The following is a 14951-nucleotide window of genomic DNA, read 5'->3' on the forward strand; positions in this document are numbered from 1 at the left end:
GAGATGCTGATTGTTACGACTGTGAAGCAGATATAGTTCTGGTTGGTGGTGGTAAAAGGAGAGCAATGGATGTGAATACTGGTGGAAAACTGGGTGAGGAGATAAGACATAAAGGGAGACCATAAGACCTCAGCTCTGTAGGCACCTGAGGTTGCGTGGGCATCTTCTCAGCATTGTGTCTAAATGCAGCGTCACACCGGGTAACTGGATACAAAGCTCGGCTGTTAATGAAACTTGTTGGGAGTTGGGAGTCCATCCATCCATCCATCCATCCATTATCTGCCTCTTCTCCGGGGGTCGGGTCAGGGCAGCAGCTTGAGCAGAGAAGCCCAGACGTCCCTGTCCCCGGCCACTTCCTCCTGCTCTTCTGGGGCGTTCCCAGGCCAGCCGAGAGACAAAGTCTCTCCAACGTGTCCTGGGTCTTCCCCGGGGTCTCCTCCCAGTGGGACGGGCCCAGAACACCTCACCAGGGAGGTGTCCAGGAGGCCGAGCCGCCTCATCTGGCTCCTCTTAATGCGGAGGAGCAGCGGTTCTACTCCGAGCCCCTCCCGGATGACTGAGCTTCTCACCCCATCTCTAAGGGAGGCCCAGACACCCTGCGGAGGAAGCCCATTTCGGCTGCTTGTATCTGTGATCTAGTTCTTTCGGTCACTACCCACAGCTCGTGGTCATAGGTGAGGGTGTTGGGAATCCAACTACAGAAAATCAAATGTAATTCCAAAATACAGAAATACTAACGGAGCACAGAACGGAAGATTTGGTAAGAAAAACTGGCAAATCTGACAAATCATGAGGAAAACCAGATAGTATATATCCAGAGGAAGGGTATGACTAAAATAAAATAAGTTTGTGGCAATCATGAAACAAGAACACAAAGCAAAACTAAATAGAATTTAGTAAAATTGTATTGAAATAAACCCAAAAGAAAAGCAGATGTTTAAAAAAATAACACAAGAGCTTTACAAAAACAGAGAAAAAACAAAACCAGGAGAACTTAACAACAGACATCTGATAATGGGCATACCACCCACATGGCGTGCCATGTAACACCAACTGAGACAATGGGGCTGACTCAGATAACAACGGATAGGTTATAAACAACGGAAAAACAACTGAGAATTGTCTCTTAAATGCCAAATGATTCCAAATTTTATCGCTTCTCAATGAATGCTTTGCTTACAAGTTTACAAGGAAAATATTTCCTCTTCTAAATAATCCAAAGCAAATACTTTAAGAAAGACAACAACTGTAAATGCACCGTGGATCACTGACACATATGTTGGAAAATCTGTGATGGAGTGTTAGTCCTGCCCTGAGTTCCTTCTTCATGAGAAGTTTTACATCTGAGTTATACCTGCGAACACCAGAGCTCTCTTAGTTTTGATCCCACAAGCTGTGTCAGATTACTTCGATTGTATATCGTCTGCAGCCGGTCATGACTGCTAATGTTTAGTTATTACAGTACATCCCTGAGATGGGAGCGTTAAAATGGAGCTATGTGTGTGCTGAAGGTAATTTAAGAACTTTTGAATCAGTTTTGAGTCAGTTTATATTGCTGGTGTATATTATTGTTGTAGCCACTCCTTTTGCACGTCTTTAAGACTGGAAACACTGAACATTTTGCATGCTGGGGAGCTGTGGTTTCCATTACTCATACACAGAAAACCACACGCATGAATATGCATGTCCTCCAACGCTTCCAAGAGAAAATAAGTGAAACATAAACATACAATCACATATGTGCATACAAGCCGTGCACAACACACACAGTTTAACGCACTGCCTACTACTCATAAGCTGACAGGCTGAGGCATGGCAGCACAGATGCATTTCAATCACCTTGTCTGGAAAATGAGAAAAAAGACTTCCCTTGATACCCTACAAAGCCTGATTTTCATTTCAGTTTTTGTCTCATCAAGAAAGAAAGGAATAAATGGAAATGCATACGGGAGAGCGATGTGTAATGTCATTAAAGTAGAAAAGTAATCATCTCAGGCCTTCTCTGAAGTGTGGCCTGTCAATTGTATCTGGATGTCTGCAGGTCTGATTAAACAAACCAAGCAGAAAGTTGCTGTTAAAGCCCAGAAGACATATTGAATTGCATTAGATACATCAAACCATATGATTTTATCTTGTTACACCTGTTACTCTCAAATGCACCAAGGTAGAAATGCTTTGTCTTTCGTTGTTGCATCAGCAAAAGGGCCTCATTGTGTGAAGAGATTTTTCCCTGAACTGTCTTCGGTGAGTTTACTCAGTAATCCGTAAACTGATGTAAAGATAAGCATGTTATTTGTTTCTGATTAATAAATAATTCTACTTTATCTGGCTGTGTGTAAACCCTGAGTGAATCTAACGCTCCAACTTTCAGCTGTTTCCTGTTTTTGTTGATCAGTTCACTGAAACTTGCTCATAAATGAGTTTCCTGCCAGAAAATGGCTCTCGGTGTGAAGAACATTGAACCAACCTGTCAGGGTCTGACCATAGCACAGTAGCATATTTTCTTTTAATACACTGCTGAGGCTCACACTGCTGCAGAGTTACACTGTATTAAACTGGTCTAAATGGCCGCCCTGCCAGGCAGAGAGAAGCAGTTGTCTGAATCCCTGATGTTTCTTTTGATGTTTGACACAGTCAATTGCCTCATTGTTTTATTTGTACCACATCTCTTGTGTCTGCGGGGGGAGTGAGTGGGCATGAAGAATGTGTTTGTATTGCACCCCATCAGGACAAACAAAAGAAGAATCAGGTTACAGAGAAGAACATTTCAGAAATCTATCTTCATTCACCAAGTTTCAGTCTCTCTGGATTGGACAGATTCTTGCTGCTGTACTGCACTTTAGAGAATGCCTCTGGTCTGTTGTGACATTCAACATGAGAACGGCCCCATTTCGTCGACTCTTTGCCACCTGAGTTCCCTGTTTCCTCAGTCTCTCTTTAGCCCTTTCCTTCAAGATAAGGGCATCCCATAGATGTTTTTATCAGTTAACATTTTAATCAGCTTTTATTTGATTGTTTGATTGTAGTAGCAGGCATAATGACCTCAAACACCTCAAATCACACACTCGCAGAACAAATTCTGCACTAAAGACACAAAAGCTGCAGTGGAACAAGCTGACTTGGTTGGGAATCCATGTTATATTTCAACTTACTGGTCACCCTTCAGTTTTATTTTTGCACGTCAGCCCGATTCTTTCATCGTAAGCCCAAGAACAAGCTGGAGAAATCTGAAGTTAAACAAAGTATTTATCAGTGGTCACAGATAAAGTATGGCAGCGCTGAGCTCGGAGTGACAGAGCTCTCTCAGGAAACCCATCAGCCCGAGCCCCGACATCCGGAAATAGTTCCTATTTATCTCACAGAGGTTGTACTTAAACGCGACCGAGTATAATTGGCCAGTTAGTAGTGACGAGCAGGTCAACCACCATCCTCGTCATGTTCTTCTGATGTGATAAACAACGTGAGTGTGTGTGTGTGTGTGTGTGTGTGTGTTGTTTTAGGCATGTATCTAATGCACCAGACCTATCTGACAAGATGTAGAAGCTTCATCTGACCCAGTTATTTAGTCCAGTAATGCCATCTTAAAGTCTCGGACCATTCAAGGACATACATCGTGTAGAATGAGCAGAGTGGAAAAGTACAAAATAGGAACACAGATTGTTTTTGAGCACATAATGTCTAAGAACAAAGCCGGTTATAACAGACATGTAGTGCAGGGATCTCCATTCGCATTAGCAAGGTGAGAATGCATGTTAGAAAATGAGTTCAGGAGCTCCCTTGTGTGACCTTTGCTGCGACACTAAAGTGCTGGCGACGGTGTGCTGGATCCACAAACCGTCATGTGGACTTTGTTTGCTCGATTAAGGAAGAATGAAAACCCAGAAACTTTCAGCCAAGATAAATCGATTTTCATGTGTTTTTTGGGGATATTAAGACTTATTTGTAAAGTTGAAGCACCAAATTAATATACTTTGGTCGACCTGCAAATAAAACTCCATTTCTGCTCTCCTGAGTGAATGAATCGTCAACCTTTCCCACCTTTCTCTGGATGGGATTTTATCCTGGTCAGACTGACTCCTTTATGGTCAACAGTTAATGAAAGAGCAGCTTGTCAAGTTTCATGGCATGTGTTTGATTCATCGTGGGCCTCCACCATACACTGTGGTGTCAACATGTTATGTTCATTTTATGTATTTCTATGAGACCAGGGACCAGAGGAATAAAGGATTTGTGCACACAAAAACATGCATGTGCCTTTTCCTCCATGCAAATGGCTGTTTATAAAGGAAGAATGAGAGGTTAGAACGTGTGAGGTGCACACATTTCTCAGGTCCTTCTGATCACGTCAAGACATAAATGTCCATTTAGCCAGGGAGCTAACACTGCTGGGATATGCTAATGACAAAGTAGGGTACAGTCTGCATCTATTCATGGCTAAAAATGGGAGTGGGAAAAGGGTTTGTGCAAATAAATCTGCCAAAAAGAATATGTGTGTAGATGTCTGCCTTTGTGCATGCACACAGTTTCATGTGTCTGGCTCCAGGCTGGTTATAACACATATTTTCAACACGTTAGAAGGCACGTTGCTGCTTTACACGTTAAGCCTCTTCTTTATGCTCATTTGTTCATATGATTCAGATACAGTCAACCATGGAAGCTCTCACAGATCATCACAGATCCTAAGACCCACACATCATTGTGCATTGTGTGGCCAGGTTAGATGCTTGTCTTACATTAAACTTGAACACCGTTATATATTGTGTATAAATCTATTCTTCATCATATTTCCTGACCTACATCACTCAAAAATATACAGAAGTTATTCGCTTTCAAGACTCGAGCCCTGACCTCCTCGTCTTTGAAGTTTATTCATACAAAAATAACATCCTGTATGTGCAGCATTGTGCAGTGTTGTTTAACTAGTATTCATCAAGCTGCTGGCTGTTTTGGTCAGGTTTTAAATCTAATTTGTTCTATTTTTTTCTGGTAAAAGAGTTTGATTAAAAAGAAAATAGGGTCTATTTTTCCGGTTTTACGTCCTCTTTCCAGGGACAGTCAATCTAGATTGGGTTGTCTGTCCGTCCTTCTTTTTGTTCGTTGGCTTGTTTTGTTTTTAGGTAAAAACAGGAAGCAGAGTTGAATCAATACGAATCCTATGATGTTAGTTGAAGCAGAAACAGTATGTTTACCCACATACACAGACAACTTCTGGGCTTCTTTAATTGGATGTGAAACTTCACAACACAATCTGGTGCATATGTACGTCATTGTTTGGCCATTTATGTGTTATTTTGCACAAATTCATCATCTTGCAGGCAACATATTTTCCCCCCACTCTGTTTCACTTAGACATTTAAGAGTCACCCTTAATCTGTGCTCACACACATGCATGAAAGTGCATTCTATTTCTTTGAATTAAAGTATGTGGTGCTAATTAGGAGGCATACATATCTTCCATAAACAGTCTCACTTTTTATCAGATTCCTTCCTTTAGACTTCGTGAAGTCTCTGATTTCTTAGACTCTGCAGTGCTAAACATGTTGTTAAAAAGGGAGTTAACAGCAGTTTTGTTGTGCTCGTGGCTCAGCAGCAACAAAGTTATGTCTTTTCAACTGCACATAATTGTGTGTGCCGTGTTCACTGTTTTTTGCGAATCAGCATGCTCCCTTTGACTTCCCCAGCATCTCTTAATGAGCAAGATACACAGACACTTTAAGCATCACTTATTTTAATTACCTTCCTCCCTTCTGCTTGCTGCGACAAAGTTTGGCTTATGCCAGATTTTGAACAGCGCAGGTCACAGTGGCACAGACTGAAGTGAAATAACCACACATTTAAGATATTTAAAAAAAGTCCAACTGTGTTGGAAGTGACCTGTTAAGTTGTCAGACTTTGATCCTAAAGTGAAGCATCCGGTTGGGAAGCTGAGGCCTGAACAGTTAATAGCTCTCGGGGCAAACTTTTGACATCAGAAAGATTAATTTCAAGAAGTGGTCTGGCTCCACTTTAAGGAGAAAGTGATACTCTTGACTCTGACGTTCACCTGGTTTAACTTCCTGGTGTCCAGTTTTTTTAGATTAACTTTCATTTTTCATTTAAAATAAGCTTAATTTTAAATCAACTCATGCTTGCCCAGTGCTTATTCCAGGCTGGAGTTGGGTCATGACAGTTATATTCAAGCTAATTTACTTGAATTTTTAAAATCTGATCCCTTTTGTGTCTTTAAAACAGAGTGACTGGATTTGTTTTGTTCTGCTGCTCCCACACAGCACATATTCAGCATCACACATTGCACCACGAAAAGCTGAAAACAACAAACTTTGTTTGCTACATGGTTGATATCACTACCAGCAAAGTGCTGTGGTGTGATGAATGTGGCTTAAAGCAGCCTTTATGCAGTTGTCTTGACCGAAAATACAGTTTATACCCTAATTTGCCAAATGTTTAGAATATTTGTAGAAATCTGACTTGTTGTCTTGTAAATTTAATGTTTGCTGCAATCAGTCTGTGTTCAATACTTTTCACCAGTAATGCCAGTAAAGCCATAGATCAATGAAAAGCACAAGCTTCACAGCAGATCATGAGAAAGCATGGACAATACCAGGACCAGGCATGTTTTCTACTGTGAAGTATGTCATTTTGCTTCCCTTAGATGCATGTTAACAGTTAATGATGTCACCAATAATGACAGAAAAGTGTAATGTATCATCATAAAACATTTTGCACATTTACCTCCATGTTAAATAAGCAAAGTTCTGGGTGCAGTGAGCTGCTGGTCCTGATGTAACTGTGAATAATGGATGGATAACTGTAAAGACATGTGCTGCTCCTGAGAAAACCGTAGTTTAAAAAACAGAAACTGACCTGCTGGACAAGCTTCTTCAAAACTAATCTCAGATTATTTCCCACAAAATAGGGCAGTGAGGACACTTGAAATGGTTTCCTTTGCCTTAATGTCTGTTAAGTAAAACTTTTCTCGATATGAAGGTGGTACAACGGATCCCATTTATTTCGATATTTGACAACACAGTGCCATTTAGAGCTATGTTATAGGACATATTCGGCATGCATGGAAGCTGTTCACGGACAGCCAGCCTGGAAATGTTGCTCGAACTATCAATGACTGATAGACTTCACATTCACAGGATATATGAGTCAGAGATTTGCCAAGTAACACCACACATTTTTCCATTACTTTGTCTCAACTCAGCTTCACCACTGCCTTTTTTAGCTTATGTCTGACCATATTTTCCTCCTTTCCTTCAAAAACTGAAGGTGATCTCCACCCATACCACCACCACGCACATTATATGTATATTTCTTACCTGCTGTAGCTGATTGGCTAGAAAACCACTTGCCCTAGACAGGAAAAAACGTTTCCTGTTATTATTCTGGAGACTATTTGAAATTTGACATTATATTTCTTTGTAAACAGATCTTTATGCACAGCTCCAGTGATCTGTCTGGGTGGACGGATATGTTCTCTAAGTCTAGTCTGGATTTGTACATTATGTATTTTTGCACTGCTGCAAGCTCATCAGACAACCAACCGACTGATTCCAGAAATATCCGTGAAACAAAGACAGAGGGATGAACAGGAATTTGCATTGAAGTACAAATCAAGACTTAATAAAACAGAACAGTTGAGAGGTGACTACATGATAGATCTAAGTTATAGTGTAGTCCAATTTAAAGAGGCTTCACAAGCTGCCGCTCGAACTAAAGTTTGTCTTATTTATATGAGACTTGAATTGCACTCGTGAGGGACAGAGAAAAGCAGAGCAGCAAGCAAGGTAGCAGTGGCCAGAGGCAAAGATGGATATCCAAACAAACTGAGGTCTCTGATCAGGTTTTACTGTTCGAATAAACACACAGCGTGTAAACGTCATTCTGTTTCTGTGCTCTGAACAGCAAAGTTAGACTGAAAGGGGGGTATTTATCGAGCGAACATTAATTAAAGACACATCCTCGCATCACATTGCCTTTTCCTGGGACATTTTGTGAAGGGCAGACAGAGAGCATTTCAGAATTCATTAGCTGCCTAATGATTATTGCCTGATCACTAATGTGTCACTCACGTTTAACATTTTAAAGTCTGAGGACTGTTCAGAATCCCTGGATGGTGTCTTTAGTTAATTTAGCAAACGTGACGGGGCTGAGAAAATGAAGGGGCGACTCTTTTTCTCTGCAGATTTAAGGTTTTACTGTGACTTGCAACTTCTGCATTTATATTTTGGTGTTTTCTGTCAGGATTTCCTGACCTAAAACTCAAGGAGCCGTACACAGGGAAAGGCTATAGGCTCTTTTAAGCTAGGATTGTAAGATGCTATCTCTGCCGCTGCACGACTTGTGATTCTTTTCTACCATCAAGCAGGTTTCCACACCTAGAATCTCTTCCTTGTTAATTTATTTATGTCAGCTTGCCTTATTTTACTCTTCCATAACTGGGTTTGTCTGAAAACATGAGGAAGCAGTTTATCTGCAGGTCTTGCAGTACATTTGTTAAAGCGGCAGATCTACCCGTCTCAATGACTTTCTTTTTTGTGTTTTGTCCACCAGGTGTCGAGAAGGCTACCAAGGAATCCGTTGTGACCAGTTTCTGCCCAAGACAGACTCCATACTGTCAGACCCAAGTAAGAGTCCACTTTTTCTATGACTTCACTGTTTCCGGGTTAAATTTGAACATCTGAGAGAAACATAAAAAAGATTAAATGTTCGTAGTTTCATAATGTTGTGCAAAAAGCTTTACCCACCCCACATTTTGAAACACATTGCCAAGCAAACAGGAAATAGGTGCAACGATTTAATGAACATAAATGGAAATACAGTCGACAAAGGAAACAATTCTAAGCAGCTCTAAAGTGAATCTCTGGTCTGAGCTCCTTTATCCTCCAACACAGCCTGAACCCTCTGAGACAAGCTTTCTGTCATTTCTTTAAGGAGTCTTCAGGAATAGTTCTCCAGGCTTCTTGAAGGACATCCCAAAGCTCTTCTTTGGATGTCGGCTGCCTTTTGTTCCGTTCTCTGTCAGATGATCCCACACTGCTTCAATAATGTTGAGGTCCGGGCTCTGGGGAGGATTCATCCCTCCATAAGACCTGTTGCCACTGATTTTCAGTCCACTTCTTGTGTCATTTGGCACAGCTCAGCCTTTTCTCCCTGTTTCCCTTCCTTAAGAATGGCTTCTTGACAGCCACCCTTCCATGGAGACCATTTCTGATGAGGCTTGGGCCAACAGTAGATGGATCAGCTGAAGGTCCAGATGCATCTCTCAGGTCCTGTCAGGTCACAGCTGGATTTTTTCCTCTTTCTTAAGGACATCACTTTCAGATCCTGTTCATCTGCTGTAGATAGTTTTTTAGGCCTGACACTTCTTCTTTTGTCCTCCACTTGTCCAGTTTCCTCAAATGTTTTAAGGACACACTGCACACCATGCTGAGATATGCCAAGTTTTCAGCTAATAGCTCTTTGGGAATAACCTTGTTGCTGCAGAAATACTATTTTCTGTCTGTCAAACTGTGTTATCTTGGGTAAATGGGCTGTACTTATATAGCACTTTTCTAGTCTAGTCGACCACTCAAGCCACATTCATACACACACTGCACGTCTTAGTCTATACAGTTCTATAGATTATACACGCATTTCATTTTATTTCATATCTGTCAAACTGTGTTATCTTTGGTCAATTTTCATATATGCATTTATAGAAATGGAAAATGATTTAATGCGTCTTAATGACAGGCTGCTAGCAACAAAGTGTCAAACGAATGTAAAATTGGTTCTCTACCGAGATGTCTGTTGTGTGTAGATACAGCATGGTTCATTCCTTGAATTAGATGCCTTTTTCACGCTTGAATGATTCATCGGTCAGTGTTAAGTTGCTTAAACAAAAAGCACTTTGCTCTGAAAATGGTCAGGGACAAGGACTGGACTGAAAATAAGAGAAAAAGTAACAAATGTCCAAAGATAAACCTTAAAGGACTTTCAGAAAGCCTTGAAAATTATTGCTCGATTCCAAGAAAACCTGGCTGCATGGAGGCAAAATGTAAAAAAGTAAAGGGTGGATCAAAACTTATGCACATGCTGACATTTTATGTAAATGCTAAAACCACCAACTCCTCAGATCTGCCATGCACGGCAGGTGCAGTTTGACAGCTTTTACAGAAGCTCTTAGTCAGATGGTATAAATAGATATGTGCTCTGTTTGTGTGAAATTGAAAAAAACCCTCTCATATCGGTCCGTGCATACAATATTTATTCAGAAGAGCTATTAATCATCTCAGCAGCAAAGCAGTCATGGATTGATTTCTCCCCTCACGACCACTCAAGTGCACATCCATTTTTATATTGGAGCTAAGTGTCCTTTGCACCAGGTATCTGCATCATGTTGAGCATGTTTTAGTGGGTACTGATATAAAAGATGCCAGGAGAATTGTCACTTTTTGGTCAAACCTTCTGGATGATTGTAGTTACACTAATTGCAATAATCTTGCAGCTTAGTTGAGTGTTAATCCCTGATCAGAAAACCAACAGGGATGTTGATATGAAAGCCAGAGTTGTATGACGCACACAATGGAGTATTTCAATACTGCAGGATCCTTCCAAGCAACACTTAATGTAGTTGAGTCTTCTTTTATGTTGTCATTGAAACAATCAATGGGATTTCCATCCTGGAAAATGTTTCTTTATTAAACTTCTCTCTTATTATATCTTCGAAAGCACATCCTTGTGCTTTCAGAGATATCCTCTCCTGCTCGGACTAATTTCATCTCTCCCGTTGCTTTATCTTCCAAACACACGGTTCCCTCAATGTCACAGCACAACACTGAGGGAACCATGAACACAAATGACCCAAACCCATGTCCTTACCACTCTCTTTCTGTACAATATTAATTTCTCTCGTCCTCCTTGCTTATTTAAAAAAAAAAAAAAAAAGAAAAGCAATCTTTTCTCTGAGCCACCAATGTTGTGGCAGTTTATCTGTGACCTTCCTGCTAACAATCCTACAATAGCACCGTTTACCGTGAAAGGACAGTGGCATACTTTGGGGAAAAGTCTCTTCACTGTGGCAACATTGAACTTTATATTCCCCATTTGATTGCAAAGGAGAATGTGCCATAAATGAGACGTGAGAATGAAACGTGGCAAATGCATCAACAGTGTTATCACTTGCTATTTGTTAATATGCTTTACTTTCCAGATCATTAATTAAGTCTCTGTGATGAGGTTTTTAATTCCAAGCAAGTATTAGGGTAATTGAGCTCATTAGAACAACAGTGCTGCTCATTCAAGTGACACCCATCGCTTTGTTTGTACACCAACCTGCTGACCCGAGTGCAGCTAAGAAGTGTTACCTTCAGAATGACTCACCCAATTTGTCAAATGTCAAACAAAACCCAGTTTTATGATGGCATCTGTCAAACAAATGCCTCAGACTGCATGCTGTACTTTTCCCAGTTTAAACGGTTACACAGCTCATAGCTACTTTCTTGAGTTTTTTCTTTGGGAAGAACTGATATATGATTAAAAAAGAGGGGAAAAGAATCCTGACTAATGAGATATTGTTCAGTCATGTGAAAAATGTTCTGCACCTGCTTTCAATTCTGAGATTGCAAATACCAGAACATGATTTAAAAAGTAAAAACTTAAATCATTTGGTCCTCGTCAGGTCCTAGAATCAGAGAAATACACTCCCAGATTAACCACAACATATGACACAGTACACTTTGTCATTTAAAAAGTTAAACCAACATTTAGAAGCAGTGTATGAAAAACTAAGTACACCCATTCAAGCAATAACTTGATGTAGTAGTGTTCTGTGTGAGGTTATCAGTCTCTCTCATGGTTGTGGAGGAATCTCGGCCACTCTTCTCTCCAGCGTTGCTTCAGCTCATTGAGGTTTGCAGCATTGGTTTCTGCACAGCTCTCTTAAGGTCCCACCACAGCATTTCAGTCAGGCTGAGGTCTGGACTCTGACTGGACCATTGCAACACCTTGATTCTTTTCTTTTCCACACATTCTGCTGTAGATCTGCTGCTGTGTTTGGGATCTTTGTCCTGTTGATGAGCCAGTTTCAGCCCAGCTTTAGCTGGGGGACAGATGGCCTCACATTTGACTCTAGAATACTTTGGTATCCAGAGGAGTTCATGGTGGACTCAATGACTGCAAGGTGCCCAGGTCCTGTGGCTGCAGAACCAGCCCAGATCATCAGCCCTCCACCACCGTGCTTGACAGCTGGTATGAGGTGTTTGTGCTGATATGCTGTGTTTGGTTTCCTCCAAACGTGCTGCTGTGCATTAGGACCAAACATCTCCACTTTGCTCTGGTCTGTCCAAAGGACATTGCTCCAGAAGTCTTGAGCTTTGTTCAGATGCAGCTTTGCAAACCTAAGCTGTGCTGCCATGTTCTTTTTAGAGAGAAGAGGCTTTCTCCTGCAGCCCTTCCAAACAAGCCATCCTTGTTCAGTCTTTTTCTAACTGTGCTGCCATGACCTTTAACCTTTAGCATGCTAACTGAGGCCTGTAGAGTCTGAGATGTAGCTCTTGGCTTTTTCACCTTGGGGTGAACTTGCTGGGACGTCCACTCCTGGGAAGATTGACAGCTGTCCTGAATGTTTTCCACTTGTGAATAATCTTTCTCTCTGTAGAATGATGGACTCCAGATAGTTTGGAAATGGCCTTATAACCCTTCCCAGATTGATGGGCAGCAACAGTTGCTTCTCTAAGATCACTGCTGATGTCTTTCCTCCTTGGCATCGTGTTAACACACACCTGAATGCTGCAGAGCAGCAAACTGACTAACCCTCTGCTTTTATAGAGGTGTTCTCACTTGATAATGATCAGTACAATCAAGTGCATTTGATTAGCAGCACCTAGCTGCTGACCATCTTAATCCTTTGGATACACGAACAGTGTATTTAGTTTTTCACACTTTGCTTTGGCAGCACTTAGTTTTGCTTAGTTATACACAGTATAACAAGTCCTGTGATGTTTATCTCATCTTGTATTTGCCCAAGTTTAAAACTTTTCAAGGATGAGAATTATCCTGACAATATGTCCTGATACATCATAATGTTCATACTGATACATTGGAAGTGTTTACACTGGGCTGCTGAAGCTGCAGAAATGTAAGGCTTTGTGCACTGATGCGCTTGCTGTTGTAAATGAATTATTTAGAGGATAGAGTTTAAAATAAAAGGATCAAATTTTGCAGGTAATATGTGTTCAGATGCAGATTTCATACAGCAGCAGCATGTCACAGTTATGGTTATGGTAAAAAATATGAGTGCACATGCAAATGTGGTGATTTCCTGCTAGTTTGGAGGGGATGTCATTTTGTATCTGTGCCCAGGGGCCCAATTTTCTCCATCTTGTAAATTCTGGGAAAAAACAAGCATTTTGTGTGTCTTACAAAAACAAATTCAGTGATTCAAACAGCTTGTATCATGGATGTAACTCCAGAGGTGAAACGAATTGAGTTTTAACATCAAGAACAAAAAAAAGGCTCAAACAAGCCAAGAAGTACAACTCAACCATAACCTCAAATTGGTTTTCTTGCCTAACTCAGTCACTAATTGTCAGCATACTAATCCCCTGGACTCTTTCAGGTGAATTTCCATATAAATTGCCAGAGTTACCAAATCATAACAGTGCAACAATGGGAAATGAAAAGAAAGCAAAGGAATGGATTACTAGGAAAAGAGTGAAGTGCTTTTAAACCTGTCTGTTTGCATCAATCTTAGCTCAAAGATTTTCATTTTAATTTCTCATCTAGTTTCACTATGTATTTATGTATTTTTTTTAGTTTATTTAAATCTTAATTAAATCCTGATGCTTAATTCATTTTCTAATAATATTAACCGATTAGCCTTCTTTCAGGTCAGTCACTCAGAGGCTTCTGTCCCTTTTTTCCTAACGAGTACCTCCTCGTTACTCTCAACTACAAATCAAAATGTCGTATCGCCTCTGTTTTTCCCTTTGAAGTAACAGCAGCTTTTTCTTTCTTCCTTCTCCCCGATCTTATTCAACTATGTCCTGCTTCAAAAGTTGGTAAGTGCAAAGTTGGGAAAAAAGAGGTAGATTGTGGCCTCCTTCTTTCCTCATCCGTCAAACAGTCTTGTCACAGCATCACTCTCCCTGACTTCACTTCTCACAGCTAATCAGACCGTAACTTCTCGGGTTACCTGTGTGTCCCCTGCTCAGCTTGCCCCAGTGTTAATATCCCTGTATTCCCTTCCAAATTTCCCTTTAGACAGGCCTCGTGCCCCCATCTGTCTATTGCTAACCTTCTTCGTGCCATCCTTTCGTCCAAACTCATCTTGCCAGAGAGTCAACCATCATTTCCCCAACCCACAGTTCTCTGTCCAACTCATCTCCTAACACTCAGAGTCCTCAAATAGACTGCATGAGTTTTGTATTGTGGTCGCCAAAAAAGTTTGTCATCAGGGCAGATGAACGCTGCCAAGGACCTCTGGCATGCGCCAGTCTTAAGGGGAAAGGAGGGTGAAGAGAGGATTGAGCCAGTAGGAGAAAGCTGCAATGAAAATGTCTCCAAGAAGGGTTTTACCATGTCTCAGGGGACAAACAGAGTCTCATGGTCCCAATGGCAATGAAAACAGAACAGAAATGCAAAGGGAAAGAGTCAGACATGTTTGTCTTTTGAACAAAACAAGGCTTACCAAACCTGTAGCTTCAACAGTTTTTTAGAAAAACTTGGATTACAAACTTTGAAACAGTACTGAATAATAAATGAGCCACGAAATGCCAGAAAGGATTGCATTAAACATTAAATGGATGAGTTCAAGAGTGGACAATACTGCATGTCTGGGCAACAGTCAGAGAATACTTTACATTATGAAGTAATAATTTGCACAGAATACTAAGATATTCAGAATTTCTTTCCATGTATCTGGACACAAAAACAACTTCATGTTCCTGTGTCCGCAGGCAGAG

The 14951-nt window shown here is 40.8% G+C and overlaps 1 protein-coding gene across 1 annotated transcript in view; it reads left to right on the forward strand.

Annotated features, from left to right (window-relative positions):
• LOC140312745 (pro-neuregulin-3, membrane-bound isoform) overlaps positions 1-14951 on the forward strand; it is a 357971-nt gene that overhangs the window by 273137 nt on the left and 69883 nt on the right. The window contains exon 3 of the mRNA XM_072390537.1: positions 8560-8633. Coding sequence (XP_072246638.1) covers positions 8560-8633 — 74 coding nt within the window. The remainder of the gene's footprint in view (positions 1-8559; positions 8634-14951) is intronic.

The sequence above is a fragment of the Leuresthes tenuis genome, unplaced genomic scaffold (genome assembly GCF_036924035.1).
Source record: "Leuresthes tenuis unplaced genomic scaffold, fLeuTen1.0.hap1 SCAF_8, whole genome shotgun sequence".
NCBI classification, from domain to species: Eukaryota; Metazoa; Chordata; class Actinopteri; order Atheriniformes; family Atherinopsidae; genus Leuresthes; species Leuresthes tenuis.